The sequence below is a fragment of the Mauremys reevesii genome, linkage group 2 (assembly GCF_016161935.1).
Source record: "Mauremys reevesii isolate NIE-2019 linkage group 2, ASM1616193v1, whole genome shotgun sequence".
NCBI classification, from domain to species: domain Eukaryota; kingdom Metazoa; phylum Chordata; order Testudines; family Geoemydidae; genus Mauremys; species Mauremys reevesii.
This window is the reverse complement of record NC_052624.1, coordinates 203801011-203817737: the sequence shown is the minus strand read 5'-3', so window position 1 is coordinate 203817737 and position 16727 is coordinate 203801011. Positions and strand designations below refer to the sequence as shown.

General features: G+C 40.4%; 1 protein-coding gene across 7 annotated transcripts in view; it reads right to left on the bottom strand.

Annotated features, from left to right (window-relative positions):
• Positions 1–16727, bottom strand: part of DLGAP1 (DLG associated protein 1) — a 593928-nt gene that overhangs the window by 120196 nt on the left and 457005 nt on the right. For all 7 annotated transcript variants that reach the window (XM_039526426.1, XM_039526427.1, XM_039526425.1 and 4 more), the window contains one exon: positions 14164–14404. In XM_039526426.1, coding sequence (XP_039382360.1) covers positions 14164–14404 — 241 coding nt within the window. The remainder of the gene's footprint in view (positions 1–14163; positions 14405–16727) is intronic.

The window sequence follows — 16727 nt, the reverse complement described above, 5'->3', positions numbered from 1 at the left end:
TGTGGAGTACTTTGCATTTGTCCTTATTGAATTTCATTCTATTTACTTCAGATCATTTCTCCAGTTTGTCCAGATCATTTTGAATGGATTGGAGTACAATTACAAATTATGAGGCCCAATACGCTGCAATGGGAGGGTACTAAAGGCTATGTCGCTACAGTGGATTATATACTAGTATCTCTGGCCCCAACAAATCAACAAACTTGTACAAAATACACAACAACAACAAAAGTTATTATAAGGAAAGATGTAGCAATCTGCAGGGGATTTGGAGGGAGGAGCACAGGTTGAAGGAGGGAAGAGTTTGCAGGAGACACCAGAAAGTCAGTCTGTGTGTGCAAATGGCTAGGAATGCTAGTTGCAGTGACAGCATGTCTGGAAATAGTTCTCTTAATAAAGAGCCAGTTTAGTTCTACAAACTTGGAGTCTTTTCATATTAAACCCAGTCAAGCTGCCCTTCCCACTCTTTTTGTGCCCCAGTTGGGATCTGATAGATTTTGGGTCTCCTTCATTCATGTAAGCAAAGGGGATGATCTAGCCATTGGTTAAAAGTCAGTGGCCCTTGCTTTGCGTATGTTGTGGCATGATTGCTTTCCGAGACAGGTAAGCAATAGAAGGTTTACATTCCCCAAGATTTGTTATCTAGTAATGTAATGGATAACAAACAATTCCATTTGAAGAGATTGTCCAGAAATCATGAGTTACAAATCATGCTTTACATCACTCCTATTTTCCAGAGGGAAGGGAACAATGAAAAAAAGACGGCTTTTAACGACTCTCATAGATCAGGAGTGATAGGAATCTTTTTTTAAATCACTGCTTAGGGAGCTTTTCTCGCAGGGAGACAGGTAAAAGCTTAAAGCTTGCCTCTGAGATTTAAGCTTTCATCAGAACAAGAACTACAAAAGCTAGGTTTATATTTTTCAAAAGACATTGTAAGCTGGCTTCCCACACATTTATTCCCCTGACCCAGTCTCTTCTCATCGCAAAACCCTCTGCAGCAACGGAGATGAATGAGATGCTTCTGTGACATCAGGCATAAGGAAATTATGGACCAGGCCTGTGGTGCTGGCAGTTGAGGATACACAGCACCTCACGCTATTAGGCCATAAAATAGCAAAACTTGCCATATAAATTCTAAAAGAAAAATCTAGCTCACCTTTACAGCATGACAGAGTGCACTGCATTGTCATTTTATACTTAAAAATGTAGTAAACATACTGGGAAAAGAGCAAGTGTGACCAGGCTGGGGGGTGGGGGTGGGAGTGGGGGTCGGGAAGACACCTGCACCTTATATTTCCAAATTTAAGTTTACCGCTCCTCACCCATTGTTATCTGTCATATTTTATATTTTCCATTCACTATTTGAGTCTGTCTTTTCAAAGCGATGAGGAGACTTTTGAAGAAGGCATTACTTTTTATGCCTACCAAACACCTGCTGTGTATCTACTCACTAGAAGGGAAGCCAGCAAACACATTTTTAAACATGTGTTCATTACAACATGTTAGCTAACACATTTTTAAGTGCACCTTCTGTTCCTACTCTAGACACGGCCCATGGGGATCTTGGAGGGAGAAAGAGATGCCCTCCTATGTCACTGCACTACAGCAGGGTGAATAAGTGATGTTTTGGTTCACTGACAGTGCTGAAAAATGGAAAAGAAAAAGTCGGTTTGACCTGAACCGAAATTAAAACTTCTCAGAATTTCCAGCAAATCAAAAAAGTTGACTAAATTTTTGTTTTGGGTCAGACAAAATATTTTGTTTCTCGGCGTTTATATTTAAAAAAATAATAAAGGCAAAGGAAATGAAGGGCTAGAATGACAGAGTAGGTGGTGGAGGTGCCCCCTCATACCCTCTAAGCCAGTGCTAACGGCACTTCACTTGGGATGTAGAAGACCTAGGTCCAAATCCCCACTCTGTAGAAGATGAGAGACCCAAGTCTCTCCCATCCCAGGTGAGCGCCCTAATCATTGGCTATTAGGCTACTGCTGCTGCTGCCATCTCCTCCTCTGATTTTGTGAATGGCTCCTAAGTCTGCTCATGAATTTAGAGCATTTTTTTTGTCCCAAACTCTTCTACAAATTCATGTAAAATTTGCAAATAGTATTGGTCAACCTGGCATTTTTCACTGAATAAACTATTTGTCCAAAACATTTCATCCAGCTCTGCACAGCTGTGAAAGGGTGTGCTGGAGTTAAGGGGGAGTAAGAAAGAAAAACATTGAGCACCCATTCCTCCCTGTAGGATCAGGCGTAACTGAGAACTACATTTTTGGAGCAAGCTATTTTTGTGTGATGCAGCACATTTCTGTATTATAAAATGAGTCCAACTTTTCTTGGTCATCTGATAACTCAAAAATAGCTTATTTTTACACCATCAAATCAGTTGCACCTCAAGGAGAATATGTTCCCTAGAATACTATGAACAATTCTTGGTTAGAATATTAAAAGCTAGAACTGTATAAACTCCTACTCCTTTATAGTCAGAGCTTTCACTATGTGAGCTCAGCATCTCCTAAAATTGTCATCCAGCAGTCCCACCCGTGCTTACAGGACATACTGCTAGTATTTGTACTGAAGACTCCTCTTAACTTTCACAGATCCTCCACAAGGAAAGTATTCAGTCCCATCCCAGTACTGGAAAAATGGAGGGGAGACTACAGGGAGTCTGGTAGCCTGTACCTGAAGGCTGGAAGGCATGAGAGTTGTGAGGACAAGTAGAGTTACAGGAGGGGTTTCAGGTCTTGTCTAGATTGAGAAATTACATTGTATTAGAACAGGTGTTAATTAATATGATGTTAAACACTCAGTGTAGACAAAGACAGTCCTTTTTAACATTGTCTCCATGACCAAATGACACGATAAACACAAGTGTTTGTTTATAATGAATTCACCGTCATTAACACATGTTCTAACATGATACAGTTCTCCCGTGTAAATAAGGCCTCAGTGAAACATGGAGCAAAGCTAAGAAGCATAGTGGTAAGGCTGACAGTGGAAGCTTAATAGCTAACTTCTTGCCCTTAACACTGTGATTAACTTGCCTTTTCCATGGAAACTAAAATGAGTTGTGCATTAACATTTTAAAGGCAACACAACTCTTTGTGTATGGGGAATGGTGATAACGCTGCACCCTTCTTATAACAACATCCCAAGGAAACAAACATGTTGAGCATTGCAAAAAGATTGTACTATTGGGTTTAATCCACTTCTCATTGAAGTAAATAGTAAGACATCCATTGACTTTAATTGGCGTTAGGTCAGATCCACAGTGAAAATAACGTGAATGAGAGTTTAACAAAGTTGAGTACCAAGGTGTAGTAGCCTTATTGAAGAGAGTGTGTTAAAACAGAACACCCATACAGAAAGTGAAGTGCAATGCAGTATTTACACATTTTATTCTTAGAACCATTTTTTACAGTGTTAAACTTTAGATATTTTTGACTTGCAGGTAAACTGCCAAGTAAGAATTCATAGAGCTGAGTGAGGTAACACCTCTTTAAAAGTGCAATATCAGTATGACAGGTGTAAATTATTTGTCATACACTACACTGGGTCCAGGGAGTGAGATTTTCTAAAGGCTTTTTGAGACAGACAGAATATTTTTATAATGCCTGGGCTGCCTCAGTTTTATGCACAGCTTGTTAATTTCTGACCAGCTGAAAGCATTTCTAAAATAACTTAGTATTAATGATACTGTTTCTGACATAGTTCATTTTATCTGGCAGTTTACAGAGTAAACCACTTACAGATAACACACTATGCTAACTTAATTGAAGGAAGCCAAGAAGAAAGCTACAACTTTTAAAGCCAAAAAGTCCTAACTTACTTTAAGGAAAGTGCATCACAATCATCATCTATTTTGTTATAATATTGCAAGAACTTTGACTTTTTTCTCAAACTTTCCAACCTAAGTTTTATTTTAACTGAACAGACAGCTTATTGGAGAATCATTATGACAAAAATAATGTGATTATTAAGTCAGGTTTCACTGTTCCCTTGGCTGTACTGATAAAAAGCTTCAGGACAAAAATTGAAAGTCTTTTGCAAAAGAACAAACAGAAGATTTGTCCTACTATAGGGATCTGCACAATTTATTTATTTGTCTTGCTCCTTTGATAGTGTAGTTCAAATCCAACCATGATCAGAGTGACTAGGAATTATTCTTATTAGACAGTTTACTAAATTTTAAGAGGAATTCAATTTTAGGGCAGTCCCAGTTGACCAAAGCCAAATTCAATAGGGAAAGTAATTTCTGAAGACCAGAATATCCATTTACTCCATCTAGAGGAGCTCTAGGGAGAACAATGGTTGGAGGAGCATTAGGATCAAATACCAGCACCTACCTGTAATGTCTTTGATCAAGCAGATACCAGGCTCTAATAAGACAGCTAAATTTTCTCTCTTTACAAACAACAACATTAGACTTTTTTCACATCTCTGTATTTTTAAGTCCTATTGTGCCTTGTTATTGCAAGCGTCTGAAATCAGTAAGGAGCATACCCAGGCATAAGAAGGTAAATTACATTTAGATGTATATGTCATGTCCTTACCACTTATTAAATGTATGTTTATTGTTGCTGCTGCATTTCCTTTGGGTTTCTCCTTTATGGTTTTATAAAAAACAATAGAGTATTTGCTTTGAGAACTGCTTAATAATGTATGTGCCAATAGTGCACAGCCGCTTCAAAAAGCCAATTACTGTTATGAACTGTTGCATAAATACATATTTAGGAGGTTTGAAAATATATAATATGTATTGGATCATGTAAATAAATATCCAAAATGGGAACTTTGAAATGGGAAGTATTGACATGATGAAGTGTAATGGCTCCAAAGGAGTTGTTCCGTAGTAAAGAGACCCTGCAGGAGCTGTGCTCATTAAATCCACTTATTAAAAATTCTTACAAAGATTTTGATTAAAAACAAAATGACTCAGTTGTTTCAAAAAACCAAAGAAACCTGTTTGTGAGTGCTTGCAAAGTCCAATAGTATCTCAATGTGCTAAAATTATCATCTGTGGATGACACAACATTATTCAGGTTAGTGAAGTCTAACGAGGATTATGTGAAACTTCAGAAGGATTTAAAACTAAGTGATTGGGCAACACATTGGCAGTTGAAAATGAGTGCAGAAAAGCACCTGGTAATGCACATTGGAAGGAACAACATGAATTATTCTTACACATTGATGGATTCTAAATTAACTGTAACCACTCAGGAACAAGACCTAGAAGCCCTTATAGATGGCTCAGTGAAATCATCTGCTAAATGCACAGCTGTATTTAAAAGAGTGAACAAGATGTTAGGCTGTATTAAAAAGGGGACAGAGAATAATACTGAAAATTTAATGCCACTATAAAAATCTGTGGTACATCTTCATCTTGAAGACAGTTTGGTCACTCTCATCTCCAAAAGGAAGCAGCAGAAATAGAGAAGGTCAACAAAAATAATTAGAAGCTTAGTAAGACTTCCATATAAGGTAAAATTTGAATGATTTTCTGCTCAGCTGTACAGGGGAAATATGTATCAGAATTCTGTTGTTTCATTGGAACTGAGAACTAATTTGCATACAGTCTTCTTGACAAGGGCTATATAGTCCTTTCATAATTCATTTGGTAAGTGGACACACTCATTTTTATTTTATAGTTTGGGTCACACAACAATTTTAGCCATGGGCAGCCGGTGACCCGACCATTGGGGAAGGCTAGCACCCGGCCCCTCCCCTTCTACCCAAGGCCTCGCCCCTCCCCTTCTACTCTCCCTCCTCTTCTACCCCTTAGTGGGTGGCACGGCTGCAGTGTCCCTAGCCTCGGTGCGCTGGGTGGCATGGTCTGAACGCTGGGCGGGCAGCATGGCCCCAGCACCAGTCACCCTGAGTCCCTGCAGGAGGCAAGCTGGCCAGCCCCATCCAGCCAGGACAGAGCGCTGGGAACTGCAGGAGGCAGCCTGGCCTGGGGGCAGAGCATGGGCAGGGTCACACTAGGCTGTTTGGGGAGGCACAGCCTCCTCCTACCTACAATACCCGCCACCCATGATTTTAGCCCAGATTAGCAGAGAAAATTTGTTTCCATGAGATCAGAATTCTCTTCTTGTATCAGAACTGATGCCTAGTCCCACTCGTAGTTCAGGCAACCAAAGAAGTTAGTTGAAAATATGTTGAAGCCAGCCTCCAGTTATTGATTTGAAACAATATATTTAACCAGGGGACCACTGACATCATTAACATTTCTAATTTATTGATATCCTTAAAAAAATAACCAATAACCAACTCTCAAGCCTGCAACACGTGCCCACGGCCAGCTGACGGAACGACCTTTCAGTCACTGTTACACTCATCACACCTCCTCCGCTCCCTCTACTTGTTTCTTATATCAGCTTGTTGCATTTTGTCTCAATTTAGGCCTGAGCATGCAAAACACTATGCATATATTTAACTTTAATCATGTGATTAGTGCTGTTGAGGCCAGTGAGAATATTCACATGAGTAAAGTTAATAACATGCATAAGTGTTTGCAGAACTGAGGTCTCAGACTGTCAAACTGTTAGGTCACAGACTGTCTCTCACAGTGTCTTTGCTCAGCACTCAGCACAATGGGATCTCAGTCTCACTAGGGAACTGGGTGTCGCTGTAATAAATAACCATATTGGGCAAATTTTGGTCCATGTGAACTCACACACTCCTGTTCTGATGAAAAAGCCTACATCACCCCAAATTTGATTCCTGAGTCTGCGCAAAATGGGTTTGGCACCTCTGATCACATAATGATGCATATAAATTTCACATAAGCATGTTGTGACTGTAAGAGCACCTCAGTGCCAGAAGGCAAGGGTCTCCCTGGTATCTAGCAGTGAGTCTCAGCTGGCCTGACCAGCTCAGCGCACCCCAGCTCACTATTGTTATAATCTGTATCTAAAAGGTGTCATGTAAGGTGTCATATGAGAACTGGTAGCATGCTGGTCATTATTATTATTGTGTGGTGTGTGTATGGGTGATATATGAAAAATTCTAGATATGTGCTGGAAATATGCTCTTAAAATATGTTTGGAGGTAGGGCTTAACTCACCCCACCTTAAATGAAGGAATGTGGTCCTGCCTGCTTGAATTGAGCAAAGAGAAACAAAAGAAGTACATATACATAAAAGGTAAACAAGGCCATCCAACCAGCGAGTGGGGGGGAGATGGCCGCTTAAACTACCATTGTGACAGGAGGAGACTGCAAAAATTAACATGGTATCAGCTCCCTGGTGGACACGGCAAGTGGAGCCCCCAGGAGGGCTTCCTGACTTTGAAAACAAAGATAAACTTTGAGGATATAAGCAGAATGAGAAAGCCATTTGAGCATCTTTCACTGGATGGGACAAAGAAAGCAAGCACTTTGAGCTCTGTGTTGTATCTGGGCTAAGAACTGCCCAGCCATGCTGGAAGAACAACTGCGGTGAGAAAACTACTTTGAACAAAAGGCTTGAGTTTATTAGGTAGCATATTTTTACTTTGTTTGTAACAATTTCTAAATTCCTTCTACTTGGTGACACTTAAATGTGTGTTTTTTGGTCATAAACTTAATCTTGTTTTATTCCACAACCATCTCAGTGTTTCAAACTGAAGAGCAACATTCTCAGCCAACTGGCAGGCTTGTATTGTGTACTGTCTACATAGCAGCAAACTTGCTAAGGTTTTCTGCGTGCTACAGTAAGAGGGGCTGAGCATTGCAGAGGAGCTGGTTTTGAGTAGACTTGGGACTGGAAGGACTGTCGGTGTCACCCTGCTAGAAGTAAGCACGATGGTGGAAGCCAGGATGAGGTCACTGGGCGGTAAAAGCAGGCTCCTGGTGTCAGGGCTCTGAGTGAAAGCTGTACAGCACTTAAGCACCCAGGGTTCTGGGGCAGGGGGTGACACAACCCCTTATTTGTTTGGGTAAATCCCCAAAGTGTCACACATGTGTGATGCAAGCAGAGTACAGGAGTTTAAGGCAGAAGGGAATCCAACTTTTGCTTAAATCCTCCCATTCCCGACATGACAAAAGGCAGCCCGAGGAAACATTCAATTAATTCAAATATAGAAAGACATTCACAATGAAGGAATCACAATTGCACCATATAAACTATATATGAATGAACCCCCAATATGTTCAGTTAGTAAAACTAACTGATTATCTATGCATCTCTGATAAAACCACTTTCTCTAAATAAATCCATGCTTTCTTATTTCATTTAATCCTGTCAAATCCATAACAACTCTAACAATCAGATATTCTATAGCTAGCTTCATCAAAATGAAAGACACTTTCAACAATTCTTACACACAGAGCATGTAGCTGAATGATACACTTTTCCCCCAAGATAATTTGGCATTAATTTGTATTATAGAAAACAAGCTCTTCTAAGCATGGATGGCTAATCAAGGAAATAAAGAATTCGCTAAGAGCAGGCTGACCTCAAGAAGCTAAGGATAAGTGACATATGTAAAAAGAAAAAGAAATCTTACATGATAGTCATAAGAGATTGAGAAAAGAATCACAAACAGTACTGTATTTATCTGGTATATGGATATACTGGCTAATGTAGAAACAAACTGAGTTGGGAACAAGGAAAATGGGATTAAAAATTAAAAAGACAGTTAAATAAACTGATACCTTAAATTAGCGATCAGATGGATGGAATACTACATGATGAAATAGAAAACTTAGCTCACTGAAGTCTGGCAAATTTTTTGTGAATTCTTAGACGACAGTTAAACTGCAGTTGAAACAGGCTTGCCACATAAAACTGTATGTTATCCTTGCTTTTAAAAGTAGCCTTTTTAAATGAAAAATCAAGAACATGATCTTACTACATTATATAGAGATGGAGACATGCACAGCACATGAAGACGACATTTAGGAAGCAAAAGCCACACTATTATTGTAGCTTGACTGGAAAGCTAGCAATCAATCAACCAACCAAACAAAACATTCGTCTTAGATTTTGCTTTATTAATCCCTGTTTTATATCACGTAGCTATGAAGAGAGCACAGAAGGAGCACTTTGCCAGGCTAACAAAGCTAGAAATTACTTTAAAGTAAGGATCCCAAATATGCTTTTAAATTTATATTTAATAAAATATTGAATATCACATAAACATTGTGACAGACGAGAAGCTGCTATGCATTAATCTATGATTGCTGACATGTAATAGTGTGTAATAGTATGAATATTGTAAATGTCCTAGTTAGTGAAGTAAAGGTACTGTATAACTATGGTGGGTTATTAGAATTTTCTGAATGAATGTATTGATCTAAGTTAGTAAGAGACTGCGGGAAGAGCAAACAGGAAAGCCACACAATAATTGAGCTAGTTAGGAAATGGTTTTCCTGTCCTGTGAGGGTTTTTGAGATTTCAAAAATTTCTGTTAAAAAAAACAACAAAACTTACAATTTATTACTACTCTTTGTAGCCTATCTTTCTACCAGTTACTGATCCAGGAGAGGACCTTCCTTCTTATCCCATGGCTACATAGCTTTCTTAAGAGCCTTTGGTCAGGGACCTTGTCAAAGGCTTTCTGAAAATCAGTGTACACTACATCAACTTGGTCACCCTTATCCACATGCTTGTGGACTCCCTCAACGAATTCTAATAGATTGGTGAGGCATGATTTCTCTTTACAAAAGCTGTGTTGACTCTTCCCCCAACAAATTATGTTTACCTATATGTCTGATAATGATGTTCCTTACTATAGTTTCAATCAATTTCCCCAGCACTAAGGTAAGACTCACCATCCTGTAATTGCCAGGATTCCCTCTGGAGAACTTTTAAAAATCCGTATTCCATTAGCTACCTTCTAGTCATCTGGTAAGGAGGCTGATTTCATTGATAGGTTACATACTAAAGTTAGTAGTTCTGAAATTTCATTTTTGAGTTCCTTCAGCACTCTTGAGTGAATATCATCTGGTCCTGGTAACTAATTACTGTTTAAATTATCAATATGTTCCAAAACCTCCTCTATTGACACTTCAGTTTGAGACAGTACTTCAGATTTGTCATCCAAAAAATAGCGCTGATGTGGGTATCTCCCTAACATCCTCTGCAGTGAAGAGCGATGCAAAGAATTTGGTCAGCTTCTTTGCAATGGCCTTGTCTTTCTTGAGTGCTATGTCATCCAGTGGCCCCTCTGCCTAGTAGGCAGGTTTCCTGCTTCTGATGTACTTAAAAAATACCATTAGTTTTTACCTCTTTAGCAAGTTACTTCTCAAATACTTTCTTAGCTTGCTTTATGATTTATTTGCCATAGGTTTTGCTCGTTCCTATTTTCCTCGTTAGCTACCTACTACTGACAGTGAAAGTGTGAATTGATAGAGGCCAGTATTTTTGGAGTAGGTGGAACAGGTTTCTAGTCCTGGACTATTAAGTGCATGTAGATTTTATTATAACTGTGTCTGATGTCTGCAGCAAATATATCTGTTACACCTCCTACAGGGAGATATACCCGCGACTCCTTTCCCCTCCTTCTGTAACTGTCTAACAGACCTAATATCTGTTGTTATGGGGTGCAAGATGGTGGCAAGAAATGGTTAAATTCCTTTATAGAACCAGATAGCTGAAACAATAGGGGTCTCCACCCCAACCCCAGCCACATCACCGCCCAAAACAAAGATACATGCAAGGCACATGTGGGCAGAGAGGTTTTGGTGTCTATTATTTTGTGAAGGACTGTGTGTCTGTGAAAGAGAGGAAAAAGGTACAGAGAAGTTTAGAGAGAAAGCAGCAAGGAAACACCCAACACAGCTTGAATAAAAACTAGGAATGTGGCCCTGAGAAAAGCCTAGAGAAAGAGCACCTTTTGAGCTGAGTGCTGGCTGAAAGAGTGGAGTTGTGAGCAAGAAAACCTCTCTCCTGTTGTTCGATTCCTCCTGTGTTCACAGAAACAGGACTTGTTTATTTACAAAGAATGTACACAAGATTGCACCAAAATTACCTCACTCCATCATCAATTTCTCCTCCTAACTGGAAGAACTTGCAACCCCCCTGAATTTCTGGCTAACTACATGGGTCAAAAAGGATCTTATTTTTTCTACACTATACGAATAGGAACTACCTAGGCTGACTATTGCATTACTGCGTATCTGTGAATTAGCCTGAGGCAAGGGCAAAAGAGATTACATGGATGCCCTACAATGAAATTAAACTACCAGTTGAGGTTGTGAACCCCATAAGAGGTATAGTTAAAGTGGTAATAAAGGACAAATGTGACCCTGAAGAGCCTGGAAAGACAAAATAAAAGGCAAAATAACCCAGTAATTCCTATAATACAGGAGAAAGAACGGAAACCTGCAGCAGTCTTAAATCCTTCTGCAATGTCCAATATAGGGCTGCAGGTGCTTCCCTCTCTGGACTTTACAGAGGCACCTGGAAAAGGAGTAGCAAATGACTAAAGATCTGTTTCTTTATAGGTTTAGGGCCATATTATCCAACCCACATTCTCTCCTCAGTCCTCTGGGATCATCTACAATCATCTTTCATTCTCTTATTCTTACCTTACCCCACCCACATTTTTTCTAAACCACCAAAACTTCCATTTGAGTACAAAAAGAATGGACATTCTTCTTATGTGGGTTGATTATTAGTGTTATTTTAAAACAGGAAACATTTTAACATGGCTTTTCTCATTCTTAAGAAAAAAATCAATTTATTGAAAAGATCTCTCACACTCCCAGGCATCCATTACAGGCTAATAATGGCACCTACGTACTGCAAGCTCTCTGCCTTCAGCTGCATGCTTCCCAACACATTGGAAATGAACTATTGGTGTATAATGAAACAACACACATTTTATGTAAATCCCTCAGCTGCGATTGGGCGCAAATTACATGGCTAAATCATGCACACAGAAAAATGACCTTTCACATTCATAACACTATAGTTTGGAAGTTGTTTCTTACTAGCCATTGGTTTAGAAGAGAACTGTACTATCACAGTTGTTAAAGATTTTTTGAAGTTTATGATGTATTGCCAACATACATCCAATAATGCTTGCACTTCATATTTTAAATGGTATAAATTAGGCGGCACATTTTTTGATAAAAGGACCAAAAAAGTCTTTTGACGATGAAAACCAGTTAAAAAGTGGCCTTGTAGAGGGAAAGGGGTCAGAGACAAGGAACTCAAGCAACTGCAGGAGTGAGATAACACACATAAAAGGGAAAAAATTAGGGAAGACTGTAGAATTAACAGAACATGGGAAAAACGGTAGTTGGAATATGAAATGGCTTCTAGCAACTTGAATGTAGAATGAAGTGATGCTTGCGTGAGGCAGTAGAATGGATACAGAGGAATAAGTCAAAAGCAGTGGGCTCTTTTCAATACTCGTCTGGAGAAAACAGCTTGAGAGTCCTTGTTTCTGGCTTTCCCGAATAGGGCTTTGAAAATACAGATTTTGCTTTTGTTCCCTGATCTGTTTTTTTCCCTTGAGTATGAATTCTGATGATACCGGTTAGTGGACATCAAGGTTATCTTTGCACGTCAAACAGGAAGAGATTTTTTATAATTTAAAAGATTTGAAAAAATCGTCAACCTCATATCTTCTGGTTTCGGTTACAAAGCCAGAACCCCATTAGGATGAAGAGCAGGAGAGTGAGACGGACATACCCCTCCCCCACTTTTTGCTATCCTGTTTAAGTAAAGTGGCTGAAGGAGTACTTCATTATCACCCCTTGTCCCCTCCAATTTAAAAAATGTGCTCACACCACCGCAAAGAGGAGGACTTTGTGCAGGTTTTATTGTGCAAGAGGATCCTCCCAACTTATCTGCAAGCAAAGCGCCAAATCCTCAGCTTGTATAAATCAGCATAGTTCCACTGAGTGCATTGATTTACACCAGCTGAGGGCTGTTGGGATGGTGTTGAATTATTGTGATTGATATGAGGAAATGTGATGAACATGAGTTTGGTATGGCTTGATATGTCTGAATTTGCTAGAGGATTCTGGGAGCAGGGTTCTCTTAGCATCAGACACTTGGTATGGAAATTTACCAAGAGTGATCAGAGGCTCTATCTGTGTGTGTGTTTCAGCATGGAACTTGGGAACATATCAGCTTGAGGCCAGCTCACCAAGTAAAGAAAACGCAAAAACATGTGATCGGTGAGCTTGGCACAGGCTGACCAGGGTCAAAATGACCCTTTTGGATGGCACCACACTCAGAGCTTGAGTGAATGATTTATGAGAGGGTAAACATCAACTGATCTTTGGTCTCTGTTTTGCAGTCTCTTTTAAAATATTAATTAGGGAAAACCAGTAATGAAATGTCCACAGGGCATATTTCGAGGACATGAGACTCCTTTGAGAGCAGAGGGTATAAATATTAAGAATATCATATGTACAGTTCTTAGTTCCCCAATTAACATCTGAAGAGTTCTGTAATGCTGTAAGACAGAGGGTCCCAGGGTAGCCAACACCCTGCTATGAGGGATTTATGGAGAACTTTTGAACCAGAGGGCCTCGGGGTAACCAAGACCTAGCTTTCGGGGACATTTGACAGACCAAGTACTTGAGAGAAAAAAGAGAAGAGAACAAACAGAAATCTCCATCTAGGACTGGTAGCTATACCTGCTTTGTTTGCCAGTCAGGATACTGTTTAAGGCCAATATAGTTACAGAAGGTTTATGCTTGGGGAGTTGAGGCTTATTAGGGAGACGCATTATATAATCTTTTATTGCCTGTGTAATTCTTTCTCCAATACACTGCTGTGCATTGAACAAACTGAATCCAAATTTTCACTGGTACCAGTAACAGTCTGCCCAGCTGTGGGCCAATAAAGGTCCATTTCAACAAGGGCCAGAGTGTGTTGCTCCTGCACAGCCTAGCTGTAGCTGCATTCCTGGGAACAGGAAGAGTAGCAGATGTGACCTCTTTGTTCTCTCCACCCCTGTGTTTTTGGGTCAGTGGATCTGCATGTCTCTCCTTACACTATTGGGTCTCCTGCTCCCAGGAAGAGCATAGTTCTATGGTATGTGGGGATATGCAGGTTTCCCACAGTCTGGTCCACATATGCAGAAGAAACGTAGCATTTCCAGTGCATTTCATGCCTAGCAAGGATTTGGAGCAATGATTTTACCACTAGTGTAATATATATTGTGCCAAGTGGTGCTTTTATTTTGCCCCCTTCCGAATTCCCTCTTTGTTACTCACCAGTACTGCTCTGGATGGTCCTCACTGTGGTGGCCGTGCGTGGGGGAGACGAGGACCTCAGCGACACGCATTCATCATCTTGGGAACAGCCTTTCTCAATTGCTCTCACATAGCTGTGGCTCCTCATGCGGAAGCAGCCTGGCATTGGCAGATCCAGGGCCTCTACGGCCTGAGACTCTAGTTCGCTGAACACTGACTCGCAGACTGATTCAAACTGACCATTTACTTCCATCTCACTCACCTGCAGGCCAAGAACAGGTAGTTTCCTGTAATTATATCCCATTAGAGCAATCTATCCTGTAATAACATTTACAAAGATGGAACAATACATAAAATTTCCATTAAAAGGTCCCTTTGAACAGCAAGTGATTTACACTTTAAATCTTTTTTTTAAATGCAGTAACAATTCTCCAAGAAAAATATACAACGTGCATATTCAGAGTAAAGAAAATACAGAACTATGGACACTGAGGGCTCAGTCCCGATCTCATGTAACTAACCCAACTTGGGCCAACAGCAGGGATTAAATCTGGGATTTCTAGTATTAAGAGTCTGCGCCTCTCCAACTTGAATGAAAGGACTAACTCCCTTGGCTGACAGCTATAATAGACTATTTAACCCTTATTTTGTGAACCAGCTCCCAGAGAATAACAAAGAGCCAGGCTCTCCTAGCCTGAGTTACACACAAAACCACATGGCCTTGCAAATTTACAAACATTGCAGCCATTTGCCCGTGTTTATATGGCAATGGGCACCCACATTTTTAAACTCAAGGCTCAATCCTGAGATTGGTATTAAAATTATAATAATCACCATAGGAAAAATGCACATCTGAAACAATAATGTATACCATGATTTCATTATTTCTCAGGCATTCTAAAGGCACAGAGACCAAGGGAAGATGTGAATGGTTTAGGATGGTCTAGGAAGATATGAAAGATGCTATACTGGGATGAATTTTAAGAAAAAATAGGTTGAGTATCAGGCCATATTTCTGAACAGTGAAATCTATTAGACTATGGAATAACTTCCTACAGGAAATAGTAGAAAGAGATTGATTGCTTTAAAAAACAATGGACAGAGCACTGGATATTATGTTGTAAAGAACAATCCTACATTGGCAGAGGATAAACTAGATTGTCAGACAGGTGCCTCCCAGAGCTCACTTCTAGGATTTCTTTTAAGCTTCCTATTTTTACTGGCGAGGAAGCCTACACTCTTTGGAGCATGGATAGCTTCAATCATCTCACAAATCAATCCATCTAAATTGGAGTCAAATAGTTTTATCCCACGCTTACAATTTCAGTTTGCTGTTTTCTGCCGGCTTCCTTCATAACTCTGTTTCTACAGCACCTGCTTATACTTTGTGCTAGTGCTGTAGACTCCTACAGTGTATAGTAAGCAGATGATGCCTCTGAATTTCCAAATTCAGCAATTCCTGCCTGAACAGTGCAGACTTCATCGTGGACCGAAGTCACTCCTCTAGCCCATTCATCCTGCATAAAAGTCCATGGGTGAAATCCCGGCCCCACTGAAGTCAGTGGCAAAAACTCAGTGACATCAATGGGGCCAGGATTTCTTAAGTACAACCAGCGATACTTTTAGATTGCCTTGATATTTATATTATATGAACACAGAGACAGCATTATTTTTATTCCATGACTACTTTAAAATGAAAATTGATCTAAGTCCAAAAAGGAAATCTCCACTGAAAATGTACTATCCAGTTAAATTGGCCTTTACCTTTGCTGGCATAAATTGGAGGTTCAAAATTGTAACAGCAGTGACGGTCATCTACAACATGAGTTATTACCAGCGATTTAGAACACTGTGACAGGGTCGGGCCAGATGGCTACAGGAGAGTGATCGAAGGCAGATATATTAGCCCCAGGTCAAGCAGGTCCCTTTTCCCTGGGTAAGGTAACAGAGGTAGTTCCAGAACAATCAGGAACTTATTGGAACAAATTAAGGCAGACAGCTAATTAGGACACCTGGAGCCAATTAAGAAGCTGCTAGAATCAATTAAGACAGGCAGGCTAATCAGGGCACCTGGTTTAAAAAGGACCTCACTTCAGTCAGTGAGGAGAGCGTGTGAGGAGCTGGGAGCAAGAGGCGTGCAAGAAGCTGAGTGTGAGTAGGTGTACTGCTGGAGGACTGAGGAGTACAAGCGTTATCAGACACCAGGAGGAAGGTCCTGTGGTGAGGATAAAGAAGGTGTTTGGAGGAGGCCATGGAGAAGTAGCCCAGGGAGTTGTAGCTGTCACACAGCTGTTACAGGAGACACTAAAGACAGCTGCAATCCACAGGGCTCTGGGCTGAAAGTTCCTCCCATCCTCCCAACTCCCTATTTGATATAAGAGGAGTTGATCTGGACAGAGGGTCCCACCAGAGGGGAAGGTCTCTGGCCTGTCCCTGACCCATTAGGTGGGCCAGCAGAGACTGCGGGGATTGTTCTCCTCCTTTTCCTAATGCTGGCCAGTGATGAGGTTAGCCAAATGAACGGCAGGTTTGTGCCACTAACAAAAGGAGCCAAACTGAGGGCTGCTGTGAACCTCTGAGGTGAG